This window comes from Hypanus sabinus (assembly GCF_030144855.1).
Source record: "Hypanus sabinus isolate sHypSab1 chromosome X2 unlocalized genomic scaffold, sHypSab1.hap1 SUPER_X2_unloc_8, whole genome shotgun sequence".
NCBI lineage: Eukaryota > Metazoa > Chordata > Chondrichthyes > Myliobatiformes > Dasyatidae > Hypanus > Hypanus sabinus.
In genome coordinates, this window is record NW_026779008.1 from 79,863 (window position 1) to 102,305 (window position 22,443).

Below are 22,443 nucleotides of genomic sequence, written 5' to 3' on the forward strand. Positions count from 1 at the left end.
TGGAAGAAATTGGTCCTTATAATTTGCTCAGAATATATTTTGGTTTTGATGAGTCTTAAACAGGTCATTCTGGCAGTAGGTCAGATTGACTGTTGGAAACTTGTCAAACGGTATTTCATATATAAAGTTTGATTTATATGTCTGCACATGATGGGCCCTTCATATCACACTGTTGAGGGAAATGATGATGTTGACTGTTTAGCTCCAAAAGCTGTTAAATGTTAAGCTGTGGATATAGACTTTCCACTTAGCAAATTAGAAGCTAAAAGGTTGGTAGTGTTAAGAATTAGGGGCTTATGGCAAGACGTAGGATAATGGACGTAAAGACAGACACCTTTCCAGAACACGTAAACCTGTTGGGTTTATAGAAGAAGGGCTTAAAACAAGGGAATGAATGATATTCACATGACAGAAATATCCACACTATGCTTAATTATGCCTTGTAACTAATTGGAAAACTTCATTCTGTGTCGTGTACATTTTGTCATTGTGAAACCGTCGAAACACATACTATTTCAATGTAAAGTGTACAAGGCTGAAGAAAAATCAAATGCAGTCTTCAGTACAATCTTTGCGAGGGAAGATAGTTTTCAAATAAAAGCTATTAAATTATGGGACTGACTTTAAATCAATTCACAGTTTGAGCTGGAAAAGGCACATAATAATTGTGTTAAACATAAGGAAATAACATAAAGGGTTGCAAAGGTGAGTGGGCTGTTGGTGGGTTATTATTTTATTATTATTATTATTATTATTATTTATGGGTTATTTATTTTTTAAGAAGATTTCAAAGAATAAATGTAATGAAAAATTAGTAAGAAAAAGAAAAATAATATTAATCCTCCCCCTCCCCACCTTAACCCTTATCTAAAGAAATAAATAAAGAAGAAAAAGATTGCCTCGATATTGGAGGATACCCACATGCTCCATGGAGTTCAAAATAATTTTAATATTTATTCTTACTTTCCCCAATTACATTATAATTTTATCTTCAAAGGACCTATATATTTAATCCCATCTTTTGTAGGTATGGGAGACAAATTTTGAAAAATATATCATACTCATTTCTTAGATTATATGTATTTTTTTCAAGTGGAATACAACTATATATTTCATTATTCCAATGATCCATAGTTAAATATAACTCAGATTTCCAAGTAATTGCGATCTTTTTTAGCTACTGCCAATGCAATATTTGTAATTTTTTTCTGATACTTATTCAATTTAATTTTCGGTATTGTCCCTTCAATATCTCCTAATAAAAATAATATTGGACTATTTGGGAGTTGAACTCCAGTACTTTGTTCCAATAAAAGTCAGATTTATCGAAAATAGTTGAATTTTAAAACAAGACCAAGTAGAATGTAAAAAAGTACCAATTTCTTGATTACATCGAAAGCATTGGTCAGACATATTTGAATTTAATCTATTTATTTTCTGTGGTGTTATATATAATTGATGTAAAAATTATATTGTATTAATCTAATTTGAACATTTATTGTATTTATCATACTATCAGAACATAATAATGACCAACTTTTTCCAACAATTTTAACATTCAAATCAGTTTCCCATTTTTGTCTTGATTTATGAATTCCAGATTCAGTCTGTTTTTGAATCAAATTGTACATACAAGATGTAATTTTTTAAATTTTTCCTTTTTGAATTAATATTTCTATTTCACTAAGTTTTGGCATCAACATTGTTTGACCCAGCTTTTCTCGTAAATTGTCCATTAATTGAAAATAAGAGAAAAGAGTGTTGTTTGATATTTTATATTTATTTTTTCATTGATCAAACAACATCAATAAACCTCCTTCAAAACAATTACGTATATATTTAATCCCCTTTTGGAACCAATTATGTAAAAGTTTATTATCCATTGTAAAAGCAATAAGCCTATTTTGAATTAAAGTTTGTTTTTGCTAATAAAGATTTCTTTATCTTATCGTCCATATTTACCTTATTCCATAAATCAATCAAGTGTCTTAATATAGGAGATTCTTTTTTTTCCCGTACCAATTTGGATTCCCATTTATATGTAAAATCTTCTGGTATGTTTTCTCCTATCTTATCTAATTTTATTCTAATCCATGCCGTTTTTTTTTTCATCAAAAAAAGATGCAATAAATCTAAGTTGATTTGCTTTATCATAATTCTTAAAATTTGGAAGTTGTAACCCTCCTAAATCAAATTTACATCTCAATTTTTCCAATGATATTCTTGACATCTTTCCTTTCCAAAGAAATTTCCTTACATATTTATTTAGTTCTTGAAAAAACTTCTGCGGTAATTGTATTGGTAAAGTTTGGAATAAATATTGCAATCTATGGAATATATTCATTTTTACAGCATTAACTCTACCTATTAATGTTATTGGTAACATCATCCATTTATCAAGATCCTCTTTTATTTTTGTTAATAATGGCAAATAATTTTGTTTATATAAATTTTTTACATCATTGTCAACTCTGATACCTAAATATTTTATCCCATTTATTGACCATCGAAATTGAGTTACTAATCGACATTGATTATAATTTCCTTTGGTAAGGGGTAAAATGTCACTTTTATCCCAATTTAATTTATACCCTGATACTTTCCCGTATTCTTCCAATTTAAAAGATAATCTTTGCAAAGATTGTAATGGGTTTGTTAAATAAATCAAAACATCATCAGCAAATAAATTAATCTTATATTCTTCTTGATTAACTCTAAAACCGCCAATATCTGAATCTGTTCTAATTAATTCAGCTAATGGTTCTTTTGCCAATACAAATAAAGCAGGTGATAACAGGCAGCCTTGTCTAGTTGACCTTGTTAAGCAAAATGGTGTTGAAATCTGAGCATTTGTAACTACTTTAGCTTGAGGATTAGTATTTAAGGTTTTAATCCATTGTATAAAAGATTTTCCTAGCTCATATTTTTCCAAAAGCTTAAACAAAAAATCCCATTCCAATCTATCAAATGCTTTTTCTGCATCCAAAGCAAATGCCACACTAATTTCCTCTCTTTTTTGTGCCAGATGAATTATACTAAGTAACCAGGTTAGATTATCCATTGATTGTCTGTTTTTAATAAAATCTGTTTGATCCATATGTATTAATTTTGGTAAGTATTTAGATTTTCTATTAGATAAAATTTTTGCTATTATCTTATAATCTGTATTCAACAAAGAAATAGGCCTATATGATGTTAGTTTTAGAGGATCTCTTTTTTTTGGCAATACAGTTATGATCGCTGTTAAAAAAGATTGTGGGAGTTTATGCATTCTTTCCACTTGGTATATCAATTCCATAAAGGGAGGAATTAATATATCTTTAAGTTTTTTTATAAAATTCAGGAGGAAAACCATCTTCTTCTGGGGATTTGTTACTCTCAAGTGATCCTACAGCTTCTTCAACCTCTTTTAATGTAAAGGGCATATCTAATCCTTTCTGTTCTTCCAAATTAAATTTTGGAAGGGTTATTTGTGATAAAAATGTATCTATCTCAGTAATCTTATTTTGTGATTCTGATTGATATAGTTCAGTATTAAAAACAAATTTAAAGTTTCATTAATTTCTAAAGGTTTATCAGCAACCTTATTTACACTTGTTCTAATTGCATTTATTGTTTTAAAAGCCTGTTTTGTTTTCAACTGCCAAGCAAGAATTTTACGTGATCTTTCACCTAATTCGTAATATTTCTGTTTAGTTCTCATAATTACTTTTTCTGTACGATATGTCTGGAGTGTATTATATTGTAGTTTTTTATTAACAAGTTGTCTTTGTTTTTCTTCTGTCATATATCTTTGAGATTCTTTTTCTAAATTTATGATATCTTTTCTCAATTTTCCTTCTTAATTTTAGATGTATAACATAATCTGACCCCTTAAATATGCTTTCATCGCTTCCTATAATGCAATTTTTTCCTCAACTGAATGTAAATTTGTATCCAAAAAAAATGAATCTGTTTTTTCATAAAATCACAAAAATCTTGACGTTTTAATAAAATTGTATTAAATCTCCATGTCTATTGTTTTATATGTTTTATGTCTATTTGAATAAAATGAATAATCTCTTTCTCTTGGATTAATTTTTCTCCATATATCAAATCAGGTTTAAATCTTTCATTAATGATAAAGTTAGTTTTATTACTTTTAATTTTGTAACAACTGTAGTTGACCTTTCCAAAACTGGATCTAAACAAAAATTAAAATCTCCGCCGATTAATATTTTATCATTTGCGTCAGCCAAGATCAAAAAATCTTCTTGTATGAATTTTGCATCATTTTCATTTGGTGCATAAATGTTCATAAAAGTCCATAATTCTGAGCAAATTTGACAATGTATAATCACATATCACCCCACAGAATCAACTGTTACATTTTGTATTTTAATTGGTAAAGATTTATTAACCGAAATTGCAACTCCTCTCGATTTTGAATTAAATGAAGTTGCTATAACATTTCCAACCCAATCTCTATTTAATTTCTTATGCCTGTGAACTTACTGAACACATCCTTGCCAGAAAAAAAAACTTATCCCAATCCACTCTTCCTAGATCCTTTTTCATTTCCACAAAATTGGCCGTTCTCCAATTTTATCAGAACATTAAGCTGCCAGTTCTGCCCCTCACTAATAGCAGTAATGACGTTATCCCACGTGTCAACCCAAGCCCTGAACTCATCTGTTTTACCGACAATACTCCGTGCATTGAAATAGATGTACCTGAGAATATGTATATCGTCTGCTTTTTTTTTCATTTCCGTTTATACATGCAGTCCTCTCATGTTCCTTATCCTCCTGCACCTCACTATCTGCTCTAACACTCTGGTTCCCCTCCCTCTGCAAATCTAGATTAAATTCCCCGGAGCAGCACTGGCAAATCTACCCGCAAGAATGTTATTCCTCCCCCCCCCCCGCCCAGTTTAGGGGCAAACCGTCCTCGGAACAGGTCCCACCTTCCCGGGAACAAAGCCCAATTGTCCAGAAACATGAAACCCTCCCTCCTGCACCATCTCCTTAGCCACGTATTTAGCTGCATTCTCCGCACATTTATATTTACAGGGACTTTACTCCTGACGCCGGTCCCGGGACCGGACCCGTTTACAGACCCGGAGCGGAACCGGAGCAGATTCTCAGCCACTGGTTTCTATCCCAGGTCGCGAAGAAAGGATAAAGTTTCCCCGTGAATTTATTCCCAGTGAAGGTGTGGAGATGGGACTTGGTCTCCGCGTTGTAAAATGAAACTGTCCCGGACTCGTAACTAAGATAAACTCCCACCCTCCCGGGGATGGGACAGGCAGCGAGACGGGTCTCGGGGGACGGGAGACCATAGAACACGTCACAATCCCGATGTAACACGTCACCATCCCGATGTAACACATCATAATCCCGCCTGATGACCCAGAATCCGGTCTCCGGACTCAGACTGACCCGTCTCTTCCTCTCCACAGACTCTGCGGCGACTCCCAGCCACCAGAACCGATTCCCCGTCACCTCCACCTCCCAGTAATGTCTCCCCGATGTGAATCCCTTCGATCCCAGCACAAAAGGACAGTGTGTGAATCTCTTCCCGGTGTCAGGGAGATTCCTCCAGGTCCCGGTCCCTCTCACACTCTTACGATCCTCAGACACCTCGAGCTCCAGACCCGCCGTTCCCACATCCAGGGTGACAGAGACTGGGGGAGAGGCAGAGAATTAGAGAGTCCCCGGGGATCGGGGGGAGACTCGGACAGCGAGGCCCCGGGGATCGGGGGAGACTCGGGCAGCGCGGCCTCGGGGATCGGGGGAGACTCGGACAGCGCGGCCCCGGGGATCGGAGGGAGACTCGGACAGCGCGGCCCCGGGGATCGGGGGGAGACTCGGACAGCGAGGCCCCGGGGATCGGGGGGAGACTCGGACAGCGCGGCCCCGGGGATCGGGGGTTTTCTGCTGGACGGAGAGCAGAGAGACCCCTGGCCCTTGACTCCTCAGACAGGGGAAACATCCTCCCTCACTCCTGCCTGTTGACCCCTGAAAGAATTTTGTGTTTCCATGAGATCTCCTCTCATTCTCCGAAACTGGGAACAGAGAACGTAGAGCAGTACAGCACAGGAACAGGCCCGTCATACGATGTTCACATTTATTTGTGAGTGCGAAGTGGGGCAGTGTGATGGTTTGAAACAGTAAAGGAGGTGACAATGGGAACCAGTAGGGGAGAGATGAATGGCAGATTGGACCAGGAGGGGGAGGGGTGGAAAGCCCGTGGGTGATCTGTGTGTGTAGACGTAATGAGAAGCTGGAGGGGGCAAAGATGGCAGGTGAGGATGACTTTGTCCCCTTTCCCACAACCCCATCCCCCGCAGCCCCTCATTAGGACAGGGGATGAATTTGCAGTAACCCTTGAGCAACACAGGTATTGATGAACTGTTTCAGTCTGAACCGTAGACTGTTTACTCGTTTCCATAGAAAGTTACAGGCCTGCTGTTCACCCAACAATTTGTGTGTGTTACTCTGCTTTAAATATACTCAATTATTTGGCCCCCACAGCTGCATGTGGCAGTTTCACTATCCTGTGGATAAAGGAATTCCTCCTCATCTCTGTCCTAAATGGACATCCCTATAGTCGGAGGCTGTGCTCACCGTTCTCGACCCACCCACATCCTCCCAACATCAACTCTCTCCAGACAGGTGTCAGAGAGATCTGGCGAGACCCTTCATCAGGACCTGTGCAGCTTGGATTACCAGCATCTGTAGATTTTCTTGTGTTTGATTTTTAAAGCAGAAGTTATTTTATCATGAGCTGATCCATTTTCCCATTCTCTCATTTAGTCCCACTCTCCCACCCTCTCACCATGACCTGTCTACTCACATACCTATCAATCTCTGTCTTAAATACACACAATGACTTGGCTTCCACTGCCGCAAGAAATACACAGGTTCATCACCCTCTGGCTAAAAAAATTTCTTTGCATCTCCGTTCTGAATGGGCGCCCTTCAATCCTTAAGTCATGCTCTCGTACTAGACTCCCCCACCATGGGAAACAACTTTGCCACATCCACTCTGTCCATGCCTTTTAACATTCGAAATGCTTCTGTGAGGTTCCCCCTCATTCTAAACTCCAGGGAGTACAGTCCAAGAGCGGTCAAACATTCCTCACATGTTAACACTCTTATTCCAGGAATCATTCTCGTGAATCTTCTCTGAACCCTCTCCAATGTCAGAACATCCTTTCGTAAATAAGGAGCCCAAAACTGCACACAGTATTCCAAGTGAGGTCTTACCAGTTCCTTATAGTGCCTCAACATCACATCCCTGCTCTTATATTCTATTCCTCTAGAAATGAATGCCAATATTGCATTCACCTTCTTCACCACCGACTCAACCTGGAGGTTAACCTTAAGGGTATCCTGCACGAGCACTTCCAAGTACAATTGCATCTCAGAATTTTGAATGCTCTCTCCATTTAAATAATAGTCAGCCCGTTTATTTCTTCTACCAACGTGCATGACCATACACTTTTAAACATTGTATTTCATTTGCCACTTCTCCCAATCTATCCAAGTCTCTCTGCAGACTCTCTGTTTCCTCAGCACTACCGTCCCCTCCGCTTATCTTTGTATCATCAGCAAACTTAGCCACAAAGCCATCTAATTCATAACCCAAATCGTTGATATACAACGTAAAAAGAAGTGGCCCCAACACGGACCCTTGTGGAACACCACTGGTAACTGGCAGACAACCAGAATGGGATCCCTTTATCCCCACTCTCTGTTTCCTGCCAAACAGCCAACGCTCTACCCACATATGTAAATTTCCCATAATTCCATGGGCTCTTATCTTGTTTAGCAGCCTCATGTGTGGCTCCTTGTCAAAAGCCTTCTGAAAATCCAAATACACAACATCCACTGCATCTCCCTTGTCTAGCCTACTTGTAATCTCCTCAAATAATTTCAATGGGTTTGTCAGGCAGGATTTTCCTTTAAGGAAACCATGCTGAGTTTGGCCTGTCTTGTCATATGCCTCCAGGTACTCCGTAACCTCATCCTTGACAATTGACTCCAGAAACCTCACAACCATTTCTCAAACTAACAGGTCTATAATTTACTTTTTGCTTCATTGCCCCTTTCTTAAATACCAGAGTGGCATTTACAATCTTCCACTCCTCCGGAACCATGCCAGAACCTATTGACTTTTGAAAGATCATTGCTAATGCCTCCGCGATCTCCACAGCTACTTCCTTCAAAACACAAGGGTGCATTCCATCTGGTCCTGGAGATTTATCTACCGTGAGACTATTCAGCTTCCTGAGTACTTTCTCTGTCGTAATTGTGACAGCGCACACTTCTCTTCCCTGACACCCTTGAGTGTCCGGTATACTGCTGATATCTTCCTCAGTGAGGACTGATGAAAATACTCGTTCAGTTCCTCAGCCATCTCCTTATCTGCCATTACAATTTCTCCAGCATCATTTTCTATCTGTCCAATATCCACTCTCACCCGTTTTTTATTCTTTATATACTTGACAAAGCTTTTAGTATCTTCACTGATATTATTTGCCAGCTTCCTTACATAGTTCATCTTTTCCCTCTTAATGGCCTTCTTAGTTTCCTTTTGTAAGCTTTTAAAAACTTCCCAATCCTCTGTCTTCCCACTAATTTTTGCTTCTTTGAATGCCCTCTCCTTTGCTTTTACTTTGGCTTTGACTTCTCTTGTCAGCCACTTTGGCTTTGACTTCTCTTTTTCCATTTGAAAAATTCTTCTTTTTTGGAATATATCTGTCTTGCACATTCCTCACTCCTCACATAAACTCCAGCCACTGCTGCTCGGCCGTCCTTCCCCCTAATGTCCCTTTCAAGTCAAATTTGGCCAGTTCCTCTCTCGTGCCACTGTAATTTCCTTTACTCCACTGCAATACCGACACATCAGATTTCGGCTTCTCTTTCTCAAATTTCACAGTGAAGTCAATCATGTTACGATCACTGTCTCCTAACGGTTCCTTCACCTCAATCTCTCTAATCACCTCTGGGTCATTACACAATATCCAATCCAGTATCTCTGATCCTCTAGTGGGCTCAACAACAAGTTGTTCTGAAAAGCCATCTCGTAGACATTCTACAAATTCTCTCTCTTGAGATACAGTGTTGACCTGATTTTCCCAATCCACTCGCATGTTAAAATCCCCACAATTATCATAACACTGCCCTTCTGGCAAGCCTTTTCTATTCCCTGTTGTAATTTGTAGTCCACATCACTGCAGCTGTTAAGAGGCCTGTAGATAACTGCCATCAGGATCCTTTTACCCCTGCGATTTCTTAGCTCAACTCATAAAGATTCTGCACCTTCCGATACTCTGTCACCTCTTTCTAATGATTTAATATCATTTCATACCAATAAAGCCATGCCACCCCTCTGCCTACCTGCCTATCCTTCCGATACACTGTGTATCCTTGGACGTTCAGCTCTCATAGACTTGCATCCTTTAGCCACGTCTCAGTGATGGCCACAAGATTATGCCTGCCAATCTGTAGCTGTACGACAAGATCATCCACCTTATGCCTTAAGCTGTGTGTATTTAAGTATAACACCTTAAGTCCTGTATTTGGTCAGTTTTGCTTTGATTGCACTGCAACTCATCCCAGTGGCTGCAAATTTGCCCCATCACCTGCCTGTCCTTCCTGACATCTTTACTGCTCACTATCTTAGATTTATAGATTCCCTCTCCTCCACTCTATCATTCCGGTTGACCACCCCCCTGCCAAATTAGTTTAAACCCTCCCTAACAGCTCTATTAAACATTCCCGCGATGATATTGATCCCCTTCGGGTTCAGGTGTAACCCGTCCTTTTTGAATAAGTAGTACTTCCCCCAGAAGAGATCCCAATGATCCAAGAATCTGAAGCCCTGCCCCCTGCACCAGTCTCTCAGCCACACATTCATCAGCCTGATCCTACTATTCTTGCCCTCGCTAGCACGTGGCACAGGTAGCGATCCTGAGATTACTACCCTGGAGGTCCTGCTTCTCAGCCTCATTCCTAATTCCCGGAAATCTCTCTTCAGGACCTCCTCCCTTTTCCTCTCTATCTCATTGGTACCAACATGTACCAAGACAGCTGGCTGCTCGCCCTCTCCCTTCAGAATATTCTGGACCCGATCCGAGACATCCTGTACCCTGGCACCTGGGAGGCAGCACACCATGCGGGTATCTCTGCCAGGCGCACAGAATCTCCTGTCTGTTCCCCTGACTATGGAATCCCCTATGACTATCGCATTCCTCTTCTCCCTCCTTCCCTCCTGCACAACAGCGCCAGGCTCAGTGCCAGAGACCCGGTCACCGTGGCCGTCCCCTGTCAGGTCATCCCCCTCAACAGCATCCGAAACGATATACTTGTTGCTGAGGGGGACAGCCACAGGGGTGCTCTCCACTTTCTGGGCACTTCCCTTCCCTCTCCTGACAGTCACCCAGTTTTCTGACCCCTGTAGCCTAGGGATGACTACCTCCCTGTAGCTCCTGTCTATCACCTCTTCATTTTCTCTAATAAGCAGTAGGTCATCAAGCTGCAGCTCCAGATCCCGAACACGGTCTCCGAGGAGCTGAATCTCGGTTCACCTGGTGCAGATGTGGCTATCAGGGAGGCTGGAGGTCTCCCAGGATTCCCACATCTGACACCCTGAACAAAGCACAGACCCTGCAGAAATGCTACCTAATTCTACGGGAATGAAACAAAGAAAGATAGGTCTACTCACCCACTTACTTCTCCAAGCACACAAACTTTTTAAACTGTTAGCTAATGTGCCCTGCTGTTCCCCCGTCCGTCCAGGCCGATTTGCCAAGGGGAGAAAAAGAGAAAAAGCTCTCGGCTCTTCCCGTTACCGCCTAAGCCCGTTGAGCCAAAGCCCTACACTCTGCTGCCACCCACTCCGCTGCCCGCTGTATAGGGTGGTCATCTTTTTAAACTCTCCGCGCTGTCCTGCGCAGTCTCGCCGTTCTTCTATGCAAAGTTTTTTTTTTACACTGCCTTCCTTCAGAATTTAGCTTCCACGCCGCCCTTCTTGTCCCAATCTAAAAAAACACCTTCAGTCCTGTATTCATCAGCCTATTCCACACTGTCCACATGAAATTCAGCGAGGCCTTTGATGTCGATGATAGACCACACTTGGAGTATTGTCTGCATTTCCGGTTCCCGAATATGGGGAGGATGTCATTACACTGGACAGGAGGCTTCAGGAGGATGTTACCAGGACTGGGGGCTTGAGTTAAAAGCAGAGAGTGGGTAAGCTTGGACTATTCAGCTGTAGTGTAGGATGTTCAGGTGTGACCTCTTAACAAGGTAAATAATTCATAAGGAGCTTAAATAAAGTTTCTTTTTCCAAGAAATGGGAGGACAGAACCAGAGGCCTCGGACTGAAAATGAGACGGGAAATTTTTCTGAGTGGTCTATCGGGTAACATTCTCATAGAGAGGGAGGTTGGTAAATGGAATTTGCCCTCAGACGCTGTAGAGACAGGTAAAAATAAAATATTTTAAAATAAATTTGGGCAGGTACGCAGATGGGAAATGGTTAGAGGGTTGGGGGGTGGGGGGGTGCAAACACACACAAATGGGCCATGCTCAAGAAGACATCTTAGTCTTGCAGATTGATGAAGTGGGCCGTGAGTTCAACATTCATCAAACCCTCCGAGATCATCCTCCTGAGGAATCTCACCCCGGAGTCTGTCTGTGAAGTGTTGATGTGACGTCACGTCAGAGGGCAGCTCAGTGCCACAGAACAGACAGACTGGGTAAGGACGGCAGATTTCAATCCTAAATGGAAATTTGTGCCTATTTCTGTGGCCGTGTGTCACACTCTGATAGTATATCTGTGTGTGTATGTGTGTGTTGTGTATACACATTGAAGGAGAGTGTGCACATTGAAGAATTTGTATGTTACAGTGTGTCATCACATGTCTGGTGTGTGTTGACAATGTGTCACACGTGATTGAGCTGTTTAAATGAATAAATGACTGTCTCTGAAGAGACTGGTTTCCAGGTTACTGAGGGAAATAACAACGTACATTGCTGAGGCTCTGACTACAATCTGCCAGTCCTTCCTGTGTATGTGTGTGAGGGAGCTTTGCCAGCCCGGTTATGCTGTGTGTGCTTCTCCCGAGATGAAATCTTGACCCATGTCAATGCTTGTTGGTGTGTCCGAGCTCATTCTCACAATGCTTCAATGTAGTGGTCTGATCACCATAAGACATAGGAGCAGAATTAGGCCATTTGCCCATCGAGTCTGCTCCGCCATTCAATCATGGCTGATCCACATTTCCCTCCTCAGCCCCATTACCTGGTCTTCTCCCCGTAACCTTTGATGCTGTTCAATCTCGAACCAATCAAGCTCTGCCTCAAATACACACAAGTTCCAGAAGTTCACCAGCCGCTGGCTCAAATTTGTTCACATCTGTTTTAAATAGATCCCCCTGTATCTTGAGGCTGTGCCCTCTTGTCCTAAACTCCACCACCATGGGAAACATCCTTTCCACATCTACTCGGTCTAGGACTTTCAACATTCGAAAGGTTTCTAGGACTTTCAACATTCGAAAGGTTTCAATGAGATTCCCCCTCATCTTTCTAAATTCCAGCGAGTACAGACACAGAGCTATCAAACGTTCCTCGTATGATAACCCTTTCATTCCTGGAATCATCCTTATGAAATGAACCTTCTGAAATGCCAGTACATCTTTTCTTAGACGAGGAGCCCAAGTTCACAATACTCAAGGTGAGGCTTCACCAGTGCCTTATTAAGCCTCAGCATCACATCCCTGCTCTTGAATTGAATGCTATTCTAAACCCCTTGAATTGAATGATAACATTGGATTTGCTTTCCTCCCCACTGGCTGTACTGCAAGTGAACCTTTAGGGTCTTCTGCAGAATGACTGCTAAGTCCATTTACATGTCAGCTTTTTCGGTTTTCTCCCCATCTGAAAAAAAAATCTGCACATTATTTCGACGACCACAGTGCATGGCCATGCGTTTTCCAACATTGTATATCACTTGCCACTTTCCTTCCCATTCTCCTCACTCAAGTCCTTGTGCAGCCTAGCTGTTTCCTCAATACTACCGGTCCCTCCACCAATCTCTGTATCATCTGCAAACTTGGAAACAAAGCCATCTACTCTAGTACAAGGGGGTATGAGTTCAGAATTGAAGGACGTCCTTTTAGAACTGAGATGTGGAGAAATTACTTTTGTTAGTGTGCGGAAAATCTGTGGAATTTGTTGCCACAAGTGGCTGTTAAGGCCAAGTCATATTTAAGGCAGAGATAGATGACTGAATGGTGGAGCAGACTCGATGGGCCAAATGGCCTACTTCTGCTCCTATATCTTATGGTCTATTCCATCAGCTAGATCTTGATATACAGCATAAAATAAAGGTGTCCTAACACTGACCCCTGCGGAACACGAGTCAGTGGCAGCCAACCAGAAAAGGATCCCTTTACTCTCATTCGCTGTTTCCTACCAATCAGCCAATGTTCTAACCATGCCTGTAACTTTTCTGTAATACCATGGCCTCTTAACCTGGTTACCACCTTCATGTGTGGCACTTTGTCAAAGGCCTTCCGAGATTCCAAATATACAACATCCACTGCATCCCCTTTATCGATCCTGCTTGTAATCTCCTCAAAGAATCCCAACAGGTTTGTCAGGCAGGATATTCCCTTAACGAAGCCATGCTGACTTGTCCTATCTTGTCCAGTGTCACCAAGTATTCCATAACTTCATACTTAACAACTGACTCCAATTTCTTCCCAACCACAGAGGTGAGGCAAACTGGTCAATAATTTCCTTTCTGCTGCCTTCCTCCTTACTTAAAGAGTTAAGTGACATTTGCCATTTTCCAGTCCTCTGGCACCATGCCAGGGTCCAGTGATTTTTGAAAGATCATTTGAAATGCCTCCATAAGTTCTACTGCGACCTCTTTCAGAACACTGGGGTGCAGGCCATCAGACTGATTAACTCGTGTGGACGCAACTGTATTTCTGTTATATTGACCAGCATGTTATATATATTATTTATAATAAATTACTATACATTGCACATTTAGATGGAGACATAACATAAGGATTTTTAATCCTCATGTATATGAAGGATGTAAGTAATAAAGTCAATTCAATTCAAATCAATTTCTTGTTTATTTTTCCCCTCCTAATCATCCTTTTAGTTCCTCTCTGTAGATATTTAAAAGCTTCCCAATCCTCTTTCTTCCTACTAATTTTTGTTTAGTTGTATGCCCTCTCTTTTGCCTTTACATTAACTTGTCTTCCCTTGTCAGCCACGATTGTACTATTTTGCCATTTGAGTAATTATTTATTTTTGGAATACATCTATCCTTTACCTTCCCCATTTTCCCAGAAACTGACACCATTTCTGCTCTGCTCTCATCCCTGCCAGCATCTCGTTCCAATTTGCTTTGGCCAACTCCTCTCTCAGACCACTGTAATTTCTTTGACTTCTCTGAAATACTACAATGTCAGGCTTTACTGTCTCCTTATCAGATTTCAAGTTGAACTCGGTCATGTTGTGAGCTCTGCCTCCTAAGGTTTCTTTTAACTACTCACCTCTGGTTCAAAACATAACACCCAATCCAGTAGAGCTGTTCCCCGAGTAGGCTCAACGACAAACTGCTCTAGAAAGCCATCACATTGCATTCAACAAACTCACTCTCTTGAGATCCTTTACCAACCTGATTTTCCCAATTGACCTGCATGTTGAAATCTCCCATGATTATCATAACATTATACTTTTCATCAGCCTTTGCTATTTACAGTTGTAATCTGTGGGCCTCATCCCACTGACTGTTGGGAGGCCTGTGTATGACTAGTGTCAGTGTCATTTTTACTTTTGCAGTTTCTTACCTCAACCCACAAGGATTCAACATCTCCCAATCCTATGTCACATCTAGCTGCTGATTTACCAGCAGAGCCACACCACCCCATCGGCCTTCCTTCCTTCCTCCGATACACTGTGTAATCTTGAACATTCAGCTCCCAACTACAACCATCCTTCAGCCACGATTCCGTGATGGCCACAACATCATACCTGACAATCGGTAATAGTGCAACAAGATCATCCACCTTATTTCTCATACTCCATGCATTGAGATATAACACTTTGTGTACTGTATCTGCTACCCTTTTTAATTCTGCATCCCTAATGCACTGATACTCACCTTGCTGGCTGCAATTTTCTCCTCTCATCTGTCCGCTCTATCTGGCAGTCTGACTGCACGCTATCTTTGCATTTTTACCATCAGTTCTACACCTTCACTCCTGTTTCAACCCCCCCCCCCCAACAAATTAGTTTAAATCCTACCCAACAGCTCTCTGAAACCTCTCTCACCGAGAATATTGTTCTCCCTCGCGTCCAGGTGCAACACATCCCTTTTGAGCAGGTCATTCCTCCACCAGAAGAGATCCCGATGATCCAAGAACCTGAGGCCCTGCACCCTGCACCATCTTCTCAGCCATGTTTATCTGTCAAATTATCCTGTTTCTACCCTCACCAGCACATGGCACAGGCAGCAATCTAGAAATTACAACCCGGGAGGTACGGCTTCCGAGTTTTCTACCAAGCTAGCCAGGTTCTTTTCAGGACCCTTTTGCTTTTACTTCCTATGTAATTGGTCCCAAGTTGCAAAATTATAGCTGGCTCTTAACCCTCCCTCTCCAAAATGCTGCAGACACGATCCGAGACGTCCCTGACCTTGGCACCTTGGGGGCAAGATAGCATTCCGGTGTCTGATTCTTGTCCATAGATTCTCCTGTCTGTTCCCCCGAACGATTGAGTCCCCGATCATTACTGCTCCCCTCTGCTCCCTCTAACAACAGTGAGATTTGCTGATCCAGAAGAGGGAATTCCTACGTCAGTCAGAATCTGCACTCACAGTGCACGCAGGACTTGTGTATATTCCTGACAATCCCGGTCACCACACTGATACCCGTTTTTAGTCAGTATTAAATTCCCAGCAGCTGTGGTAGAATTCAAATTCATGTCCTGGTGTGTTAGTGCAGGTTGCCTGGGATCAGGACACAGTGGTTCATCTACCAGTCCCGTGTATTGGTTGTACTGTGACCCTGTGCTGGTGTGTCCAGGGGTCTGACATCTCCAGCTGACCATGTGACAGTGATGCCTCCCAGTCAGTGGGGTTGATGTGGAATAAACTTCAGTTCCCCTTCAGTCCATTATCACAGCCAATCCTTGCCTCAACTTATAACATAATTGTGTTTCATGAACAAGGAAAAATGAATCTTTGTAAATGTTACCTCGCTTCATGGTATCAAGTTTTCCTCTCAGCACTGTGTTCAATAAATAGGGGTGATCGAATTTTCCAACAGGCAGGGCCTCATCTGTCACTGACAATTCCTGGATATTGTCATTAATCCTGTAAATGTTAAACTGCTGGTGATAAACTGGAATTTTTGAACTATTTTACAAATCTGCGCAGGGTTTCAGTAAAGAGCATGTCCTACCTCCTGTTCCGATGAGCTTCCTCCTGAAATAAATAAAAACACAAATCTGATTAGACTTGGACTTACTGTCCACGTCGTTGACTGATTCATTGCAGTTTAATTTACAATTAATTATGCTGAAAATTCATTGCTTAAAGATTGTATGTTGCTGATAAATGATCGAATATCTGTCTCCAACATTTTAGAATGCCATTTGCGGAGTGATTGGAGGTTTGTCATGCAAGGAGAAAACTCTGTGTGAGGACACCAACAGCGGCAATTGATTTGGTAGAATCAATTAGTTCAATGTGACAGAAACAAATTCAAATTTAATCACTCACCTTGAGAAATATCACACCATCTTTTTGATCCATCTTCTCCTTTAGCTTCAAGATATCCTCCTGAATAAACCTGATATTCTGTTGAATGTCCCGAACATTTTTCTCCATTGGGTTGAGAATCCTCTTCTCTTCTTCCCTGAGATCCCTGAGTAAACTCTGCTCTTTCTCAGTGATAATCTGGCGCAGTTCAGCAAACTGGGATGTGATGTGGGACTGAAGGCTGTGTGACTGTTTCTGTTGAATGAAAGGTGAAGATTAGTTTACCGCATTGCTGTGTTGTATTTCCTTATGACATAAAAGTGACCATTCGGTCCATTCAGGTCCATACTACTTCTGAGACATTCCCGTCAACACCATTTCCTCACGTATTCCTGAAACCTATTCTCCCTCAATGACCCATTAACTCCTACCGGATTCACATACACCCTCCCCCACCTTCACAGGGTTAATTGTAGTTAACTATTCATCCAGCATGTCCTTGGAATGTGTCTGAAACTGTCATGGCCACAGGGACAGCATGCAAACTCCACACAGACAGCAGCAGAGGTCAGGATCGAACCCAGGTCACTGGAGCTGCGATACTCGGCTATTCTGCATTAAATGGAGCAAAACTCGACAGTAATATCAGAAATTCCGCTCAGGAAGCCTCACCCGAACTCCAGAAATCTTCTCTTTCTGTTGTTGCTCCTTTTCCTGGAAATCTGATTTCTTTTTTGTGAGAGAGTCTAAGGAAGATTTTAGCTGATCCTGGAAGTCAGAGAGTGAAGGAAATAGAAACAAAGATGCTTCAAAAGAAACAGGTGATCAACCCCGATTATCACACAAAATGCCAGAGGAACTCAGTGAGTCAGACAGCATCTATTCAGGGGAAATAAACAATCGGTGTTTCGGGATGAGACCCGTCATCAGGACTGGGAAGGAATGGGACAGAAGACAGAATAATAAGTTTGTGGATGAGAACCAGCTGACAGGTGACGGGTGAGACAACGTGAGGGGGAACGTGGGGGAGGGTGATGAAGTGAGAAGCTGGGAGGGGACAGGTGGAAGAGGCAAATGACTGGAGAAGAAGGAATCTAATCCGAGAGGATAATCGACCATGGAAGAAACGGGAGGAACTGGGCTGTTTGCGGCCCTGAATGGTGACGAGGGAAGAGGTTAGGAGTCAGGTGTAGCACTTGTCCCGCTTGCAGGTGTCTGTGCCAGGAGGGAGATCAGTGGGGAGGAGCGAGTGGATCAGGGCGATACAGTACGGGGAGCGATCCGTATAGAGAGCGGAGAGTTTGGGGTGCTGCGGTGGGCTGTGGGACGGAGAGATGCTAGAATCCCGTTGGAGATGCGGAAGTTGCAGAGAATGATGTTCTGGTTATGGAGGCTCGTGTGATGTTATGTAGGAGAAAGGAAATATGGTAAGTGTTAAATTAACGTTAGTTTTTACCTTGCAGATTTTAACAGCTTGCTTAATCGGCATGAAGCGGTGTTCTCGGTGTTCCTGCGCGTCTCTACAGATCAGACAGATCAGTGTCTTGTCCGTTTCACAAAACAGCTTCAGTTCTTCCTCATGTTCCTCGCAGTGACGTTCACTTTCCTTCCCTTTCCGATTCAGGTTTAGATTTCGAGCTTTTTCAGCCAGATTTGCTAATGCCCGGTTCACCCTGAGGGTGCGGTCAGCAATCACCTCTCTACATTCCGGGCAGGAGTTTCTCTGCTCCCTTTCCCAATACCGTGTGATACAAGAGCGACAGAAGTTGTGTCCACACTCCAGTGTAACCGGATCGGTGAAGAAATCCAGGCAGATGGGACAAATTGCCTCCTCTGTTAAACTCTCGACCGGTCCTTTCGAAGCCATGTTAACTCCCAGCACTTCCTGAGTCAGAAAACTTTCACTTCCGGGAGCTGCAGATCCCCTGCAGTACCGCGATTGTCCACAACGCGCGCTGTAGAACCGGGGAATGACCCCCTGCAGTACCGGGATTGTCCACCACATGGCCATATGGCTGGTAAACCATCCCGTAAAAACCCAGTGCGACAAAAACGTCAGCTGAATCTCAAAAGGCCCCATCCCTGCGGTCGGAAGACGATTGAAGTCCTGCGCTGAAAGGAGAAGCCATGTGCCCCCCTGGGGTCGTTCACTACTACAATAACTGTGTGGCTTCCTCAGCCAACCCGGCCTCTCTCTGTCCAGTGTAGAGAATCCCTGTAGTTCAGTCGCAATGTGTCAGTCGGCAGTATTCCCGGACGAAAGCAGTTCCGAAACTTTTTTTAATGCCAAAGACCAATACCAGTAACCGTGGACCCCAGGTTGGGAACCCCTGCTCTCCGGACATCTCGGTGTGATGGCAGGCCAAAACGTTTAGAGTGTCTTTCCCCGAGTTGATGATCTTCCAGCAGCAATCGCTGTCCGTTTTCCTTCGCGTCCTGGGACCAGCCCGAGGATCAGTGAGCCTTCAGTCACGCAGCTGCCATGGAACAGACCCTTGCATCTTTATCCACAGATCTTCGCCAGCCCACAGTCCGCAAAGAGGTGAGTGACCGTCTCGTCTCCACTGCAGTAATCTCGGGGCAGCGCGCTGTGGGAGTGATCTCCGGGCATGCAGCAAGGATCAGACTGGGAGGGGCCCTCTCGTCTCCACTGCAGTAATCTCGGGGCAGCGCGCTGTGGGGTTGATCTCCGGGCATGCAGCAACGATCAGACTGGGAGGGGACCTCTCGTCTCCACTGCAGTAATCTCGGGGCAGCGCGCTTTGGGAGTGATCTCCGGGCATGCAGCAAGGGTCAGACTGGGAGGGGCCCTCTCGTCTCCACTGCAGTAATCTCGGGGCAGCGCGCTGTGGGAGTGATCTCCGGGCATGCAGCAAGGATCAGACTGGGAGGGGACCTCTCGTCTCCACTGCAGTAATCTCGGGGCAGCGCGCTGTGGGAGTGATCTCCGGGCATGCAGCAAGGATCAGAATGGGAGGGGCCCTCTCGTCTCCACTGCAGTAATCTCGGGGCAGCGCGCTGTGGGAGTAATCTCCGGGCTTGCAGCAAGGATCAGACTGGGAGGGGCCCTCTCGTCTCCACTGCAGTAATCTCGGGGCAGCGCGCTGTGGGAGTGATCTCCGGGCATGCAGCAAGGGTCAGACTGGGAGGGGCCCTCTCGTCTCCACTGCAGTAATCTCGGGGCAGCGCGCTGTGGGAGTGATCTCCGGGCATGCAGCAAGGGTCAGACTGGGAGGGGACCTCTCGTCTCCACTGCAGTAATCTCGGGGCAGCGCGCTGTGGGAGTGATCTCCGGGCATGCAGCAAGGGTCAGACTGGGAGGGGCCCTCTCGTCTCCACTGCAGTAATCTCGGGGCAGCGCGCTGTGGGAGTGATCTCCGGGCATGCAGCAAGGATCAGAATGGGAGGGGCCCTCTCGTCTCCACTGCAGTAATCTCGGGGCAGCGCGCTGTGGGAGTAATCTCCGGGCTTGCAGCAAGGATCAGACTGGGAGGGGCCCTCTCGTCTCCACTGCAGTAATCTCGGGGCAGCGCGCTGTGGGAGTGATCTCCGGGCATGCAGCAAGGATCAGACTGGGAGGGGCCCTCTCGTCTCCACTGCAGTAATCTCGGGGCAGCGCGCTGTGGGAGTGATCTCCGGGCATGCAGCAAGGATCAGACTGGGAGAGGCCCTCTCGTCTCCACTGCAGTAATCTCGGGGCAGCGCGCTGTGGGAGTGATCTCCGGGCATGCAGCAAGGATCAGACTGGGAGGGGCCCTCTCGTCTCCACTGCAGTAATCTCGGGGCAGCGCGCTGTGGGAGTGATCTCCGGGCATGCAGCAAGGATCAGACTGGGAGGGGTCCTCTCGTCTCCACTGTAGTAATCTCGGGGCAGCGCGCTGTGGGAGTGATCTCCGGGCATGCAGCAAGGATCAGACTGGGAGGGGCCCTCTCGTCTCCACTGCAGTAATCTCGGGACAGCGCGCTGTGGGAGTGATCTCCGGGCATGCAGCAAGGATCAGACTGGGAGGGGCCCTCTCGTCTCGACTGCAGTAATCTCGGGGCAGCGCGCTGTGGGAGTGATCTCCGGGCATGCAGCAAGGATCAGACTGGGAGGGGCCCTCTCGTCTCCACTGCAGTAATCTCGGGGCAGCGCGCTTTGGGAGTGATCTCCGGGCATGCAGCAAGGATCAGACTGGGAGGGGCCCGAATCGCCGCCAGACAGCTGAGGTCTTGGTGACTGTCGGTGAGATCTGGTGATGAGGCATTCTGCCAGATGGTCTGGACTGTCTGCTCAGGGAACCACTCCACTGTGTCCATCCAGTCCTTCTCCTGCGGTAACTGCAGGACATTCCGTGCTGACCACTGTCTGGTGTTCTTGGTCAAAGCAGCTGGTCTGAAAGAACTGTCAACAATTTCATTAACACAAGGTTTACATGGAGAAACTTCCTGATTGAGACAGACACAGTCTCACAGGGGATTTACAGGGTAGGGGCAGGAATGATGTTTCTCCTGGCTGGGTAGTTGAACCTGGGATCACAGACTCAAAATCCGAGGTCACCTCAGCAGGACTGAGATGAGGAGAAATTTCTCCAACCCAGTGCGGTAAATGTTAGGAGTTTTCTCCACAAGTTTCCTAAATTAAACGGACATATTTAGGGGCTCGGCGATGTTGGGAACGTTGCAGGAAGGTGGCGCTGAGGTCAAAGATCGGCCATGTTCTGAGTGAGGGGCAGAACAGCGCAAAGGGCCGAATGGCCACGCCTGCTCCTGTTTCTTAGTTTCTAAATCACGAGTTTATCTTTGCGCCTTGTTCTCCCTTGGCCTTCCGCCTGTCGGATTGCTCCGGAGATCCATCAGCAGCCGCTGAGGTTATTTCATGCTCTTGTTATTTATCGCTGTTTCTGTATTTGCACAGTTTGTTACCTTCAGCACTCTGGCTGATCTTTCACTACCTGCTTCTGTTATGGTTACTATTCTATACTTTTTCTAAGTACGTCCGCAGGAAAATGCTTCTCGGGGTTGTAAGTGGTGACTTATCTGGACTCTGATAATAAAATTTGCTTTGAAATTTGAGTTTCGGGGATTTTCCTTTAATTCTGGGAACAAACTGTGACTGACATCTCCAGCTCCCAGTAGCAGCCCGTCCTCACACACTGGCAGCCAATCAGCAATCACCGCTGGGAGAGGGATGCTCCCATTGGCTGAGGGGTGTCAGTGGGCGGGACGAGTGGGCCGGAGACCGGGAGCTGCGCCTCGGGTTTCGGCTGCACCACCGGCGGGTCGTGAATCCTTTCGAAGGCAGAGCTGAAGCGACCGGCGGAGATTCCGTGAGATGTTTCAGCTGCACGGAGGGCGCCCGGCCTTTCCCCGCCGAGGATCGGGGCCTGTTGTCTGGAGTTGTCTCCCAGACCCGTCCCTTCCTGCTGGGAGACGGGAGCTGCCCCGCAGCGGCTGCCGGTGGATCTCCGGAGCTCTCACCGCTCCCCTGTGCAATCCGAACGGCTGAAAACCAAGGGAGAACAAGGCGCAAAGGTAAACTCGTGCTTTAGAAAATAACAAACAGGAGCATGTCTGGCCACTCGGCCCGTTGCACCTATTCCACCCAAACAAAATGAAAAAAATCCTAACCGACATGGGCCATTGCATAATATCAATTATACACAGTGGCGTCAATAATTCCACACCT

At 44.6% G+C, this 22,443-nt stretch overlaps 1 protein-coding gene across 1 annotated transcript; it reads right to left on the reverse strand.

The window, feature by feature from the left end:
* Positions 1–4,941: 4,941 nt before the first annotated feature.
* LOC132385978 (zinc-binding protein A33-like) lies at positions 4,942–18,550 on the reverse strand. The gene is made up of 6 exons (XM_059958211.1): positions 18,232–18,550; positions 17,448–17,543; positions 16,797–17,030; positions 16,477–16,499; positions 16,270–16,388; positions 4,942–5,665 (listed from the first exon to the last, which is right to left on the reverse strand). The coding sequence occupies exons 1-6, from the start codon at positions 18,262–18,264 to the stop codon at positions 5,091–5,093; spliced, it is 1,080 nt and encodes a 359-aa protein (XP_059814194.1). The 5' UTR covers positions 18,265–18,550; the 3' UTR covers positions 4,942–5,090.
* Positions 18,551–22,443: the final 3,893 nt, after the last annotated feature.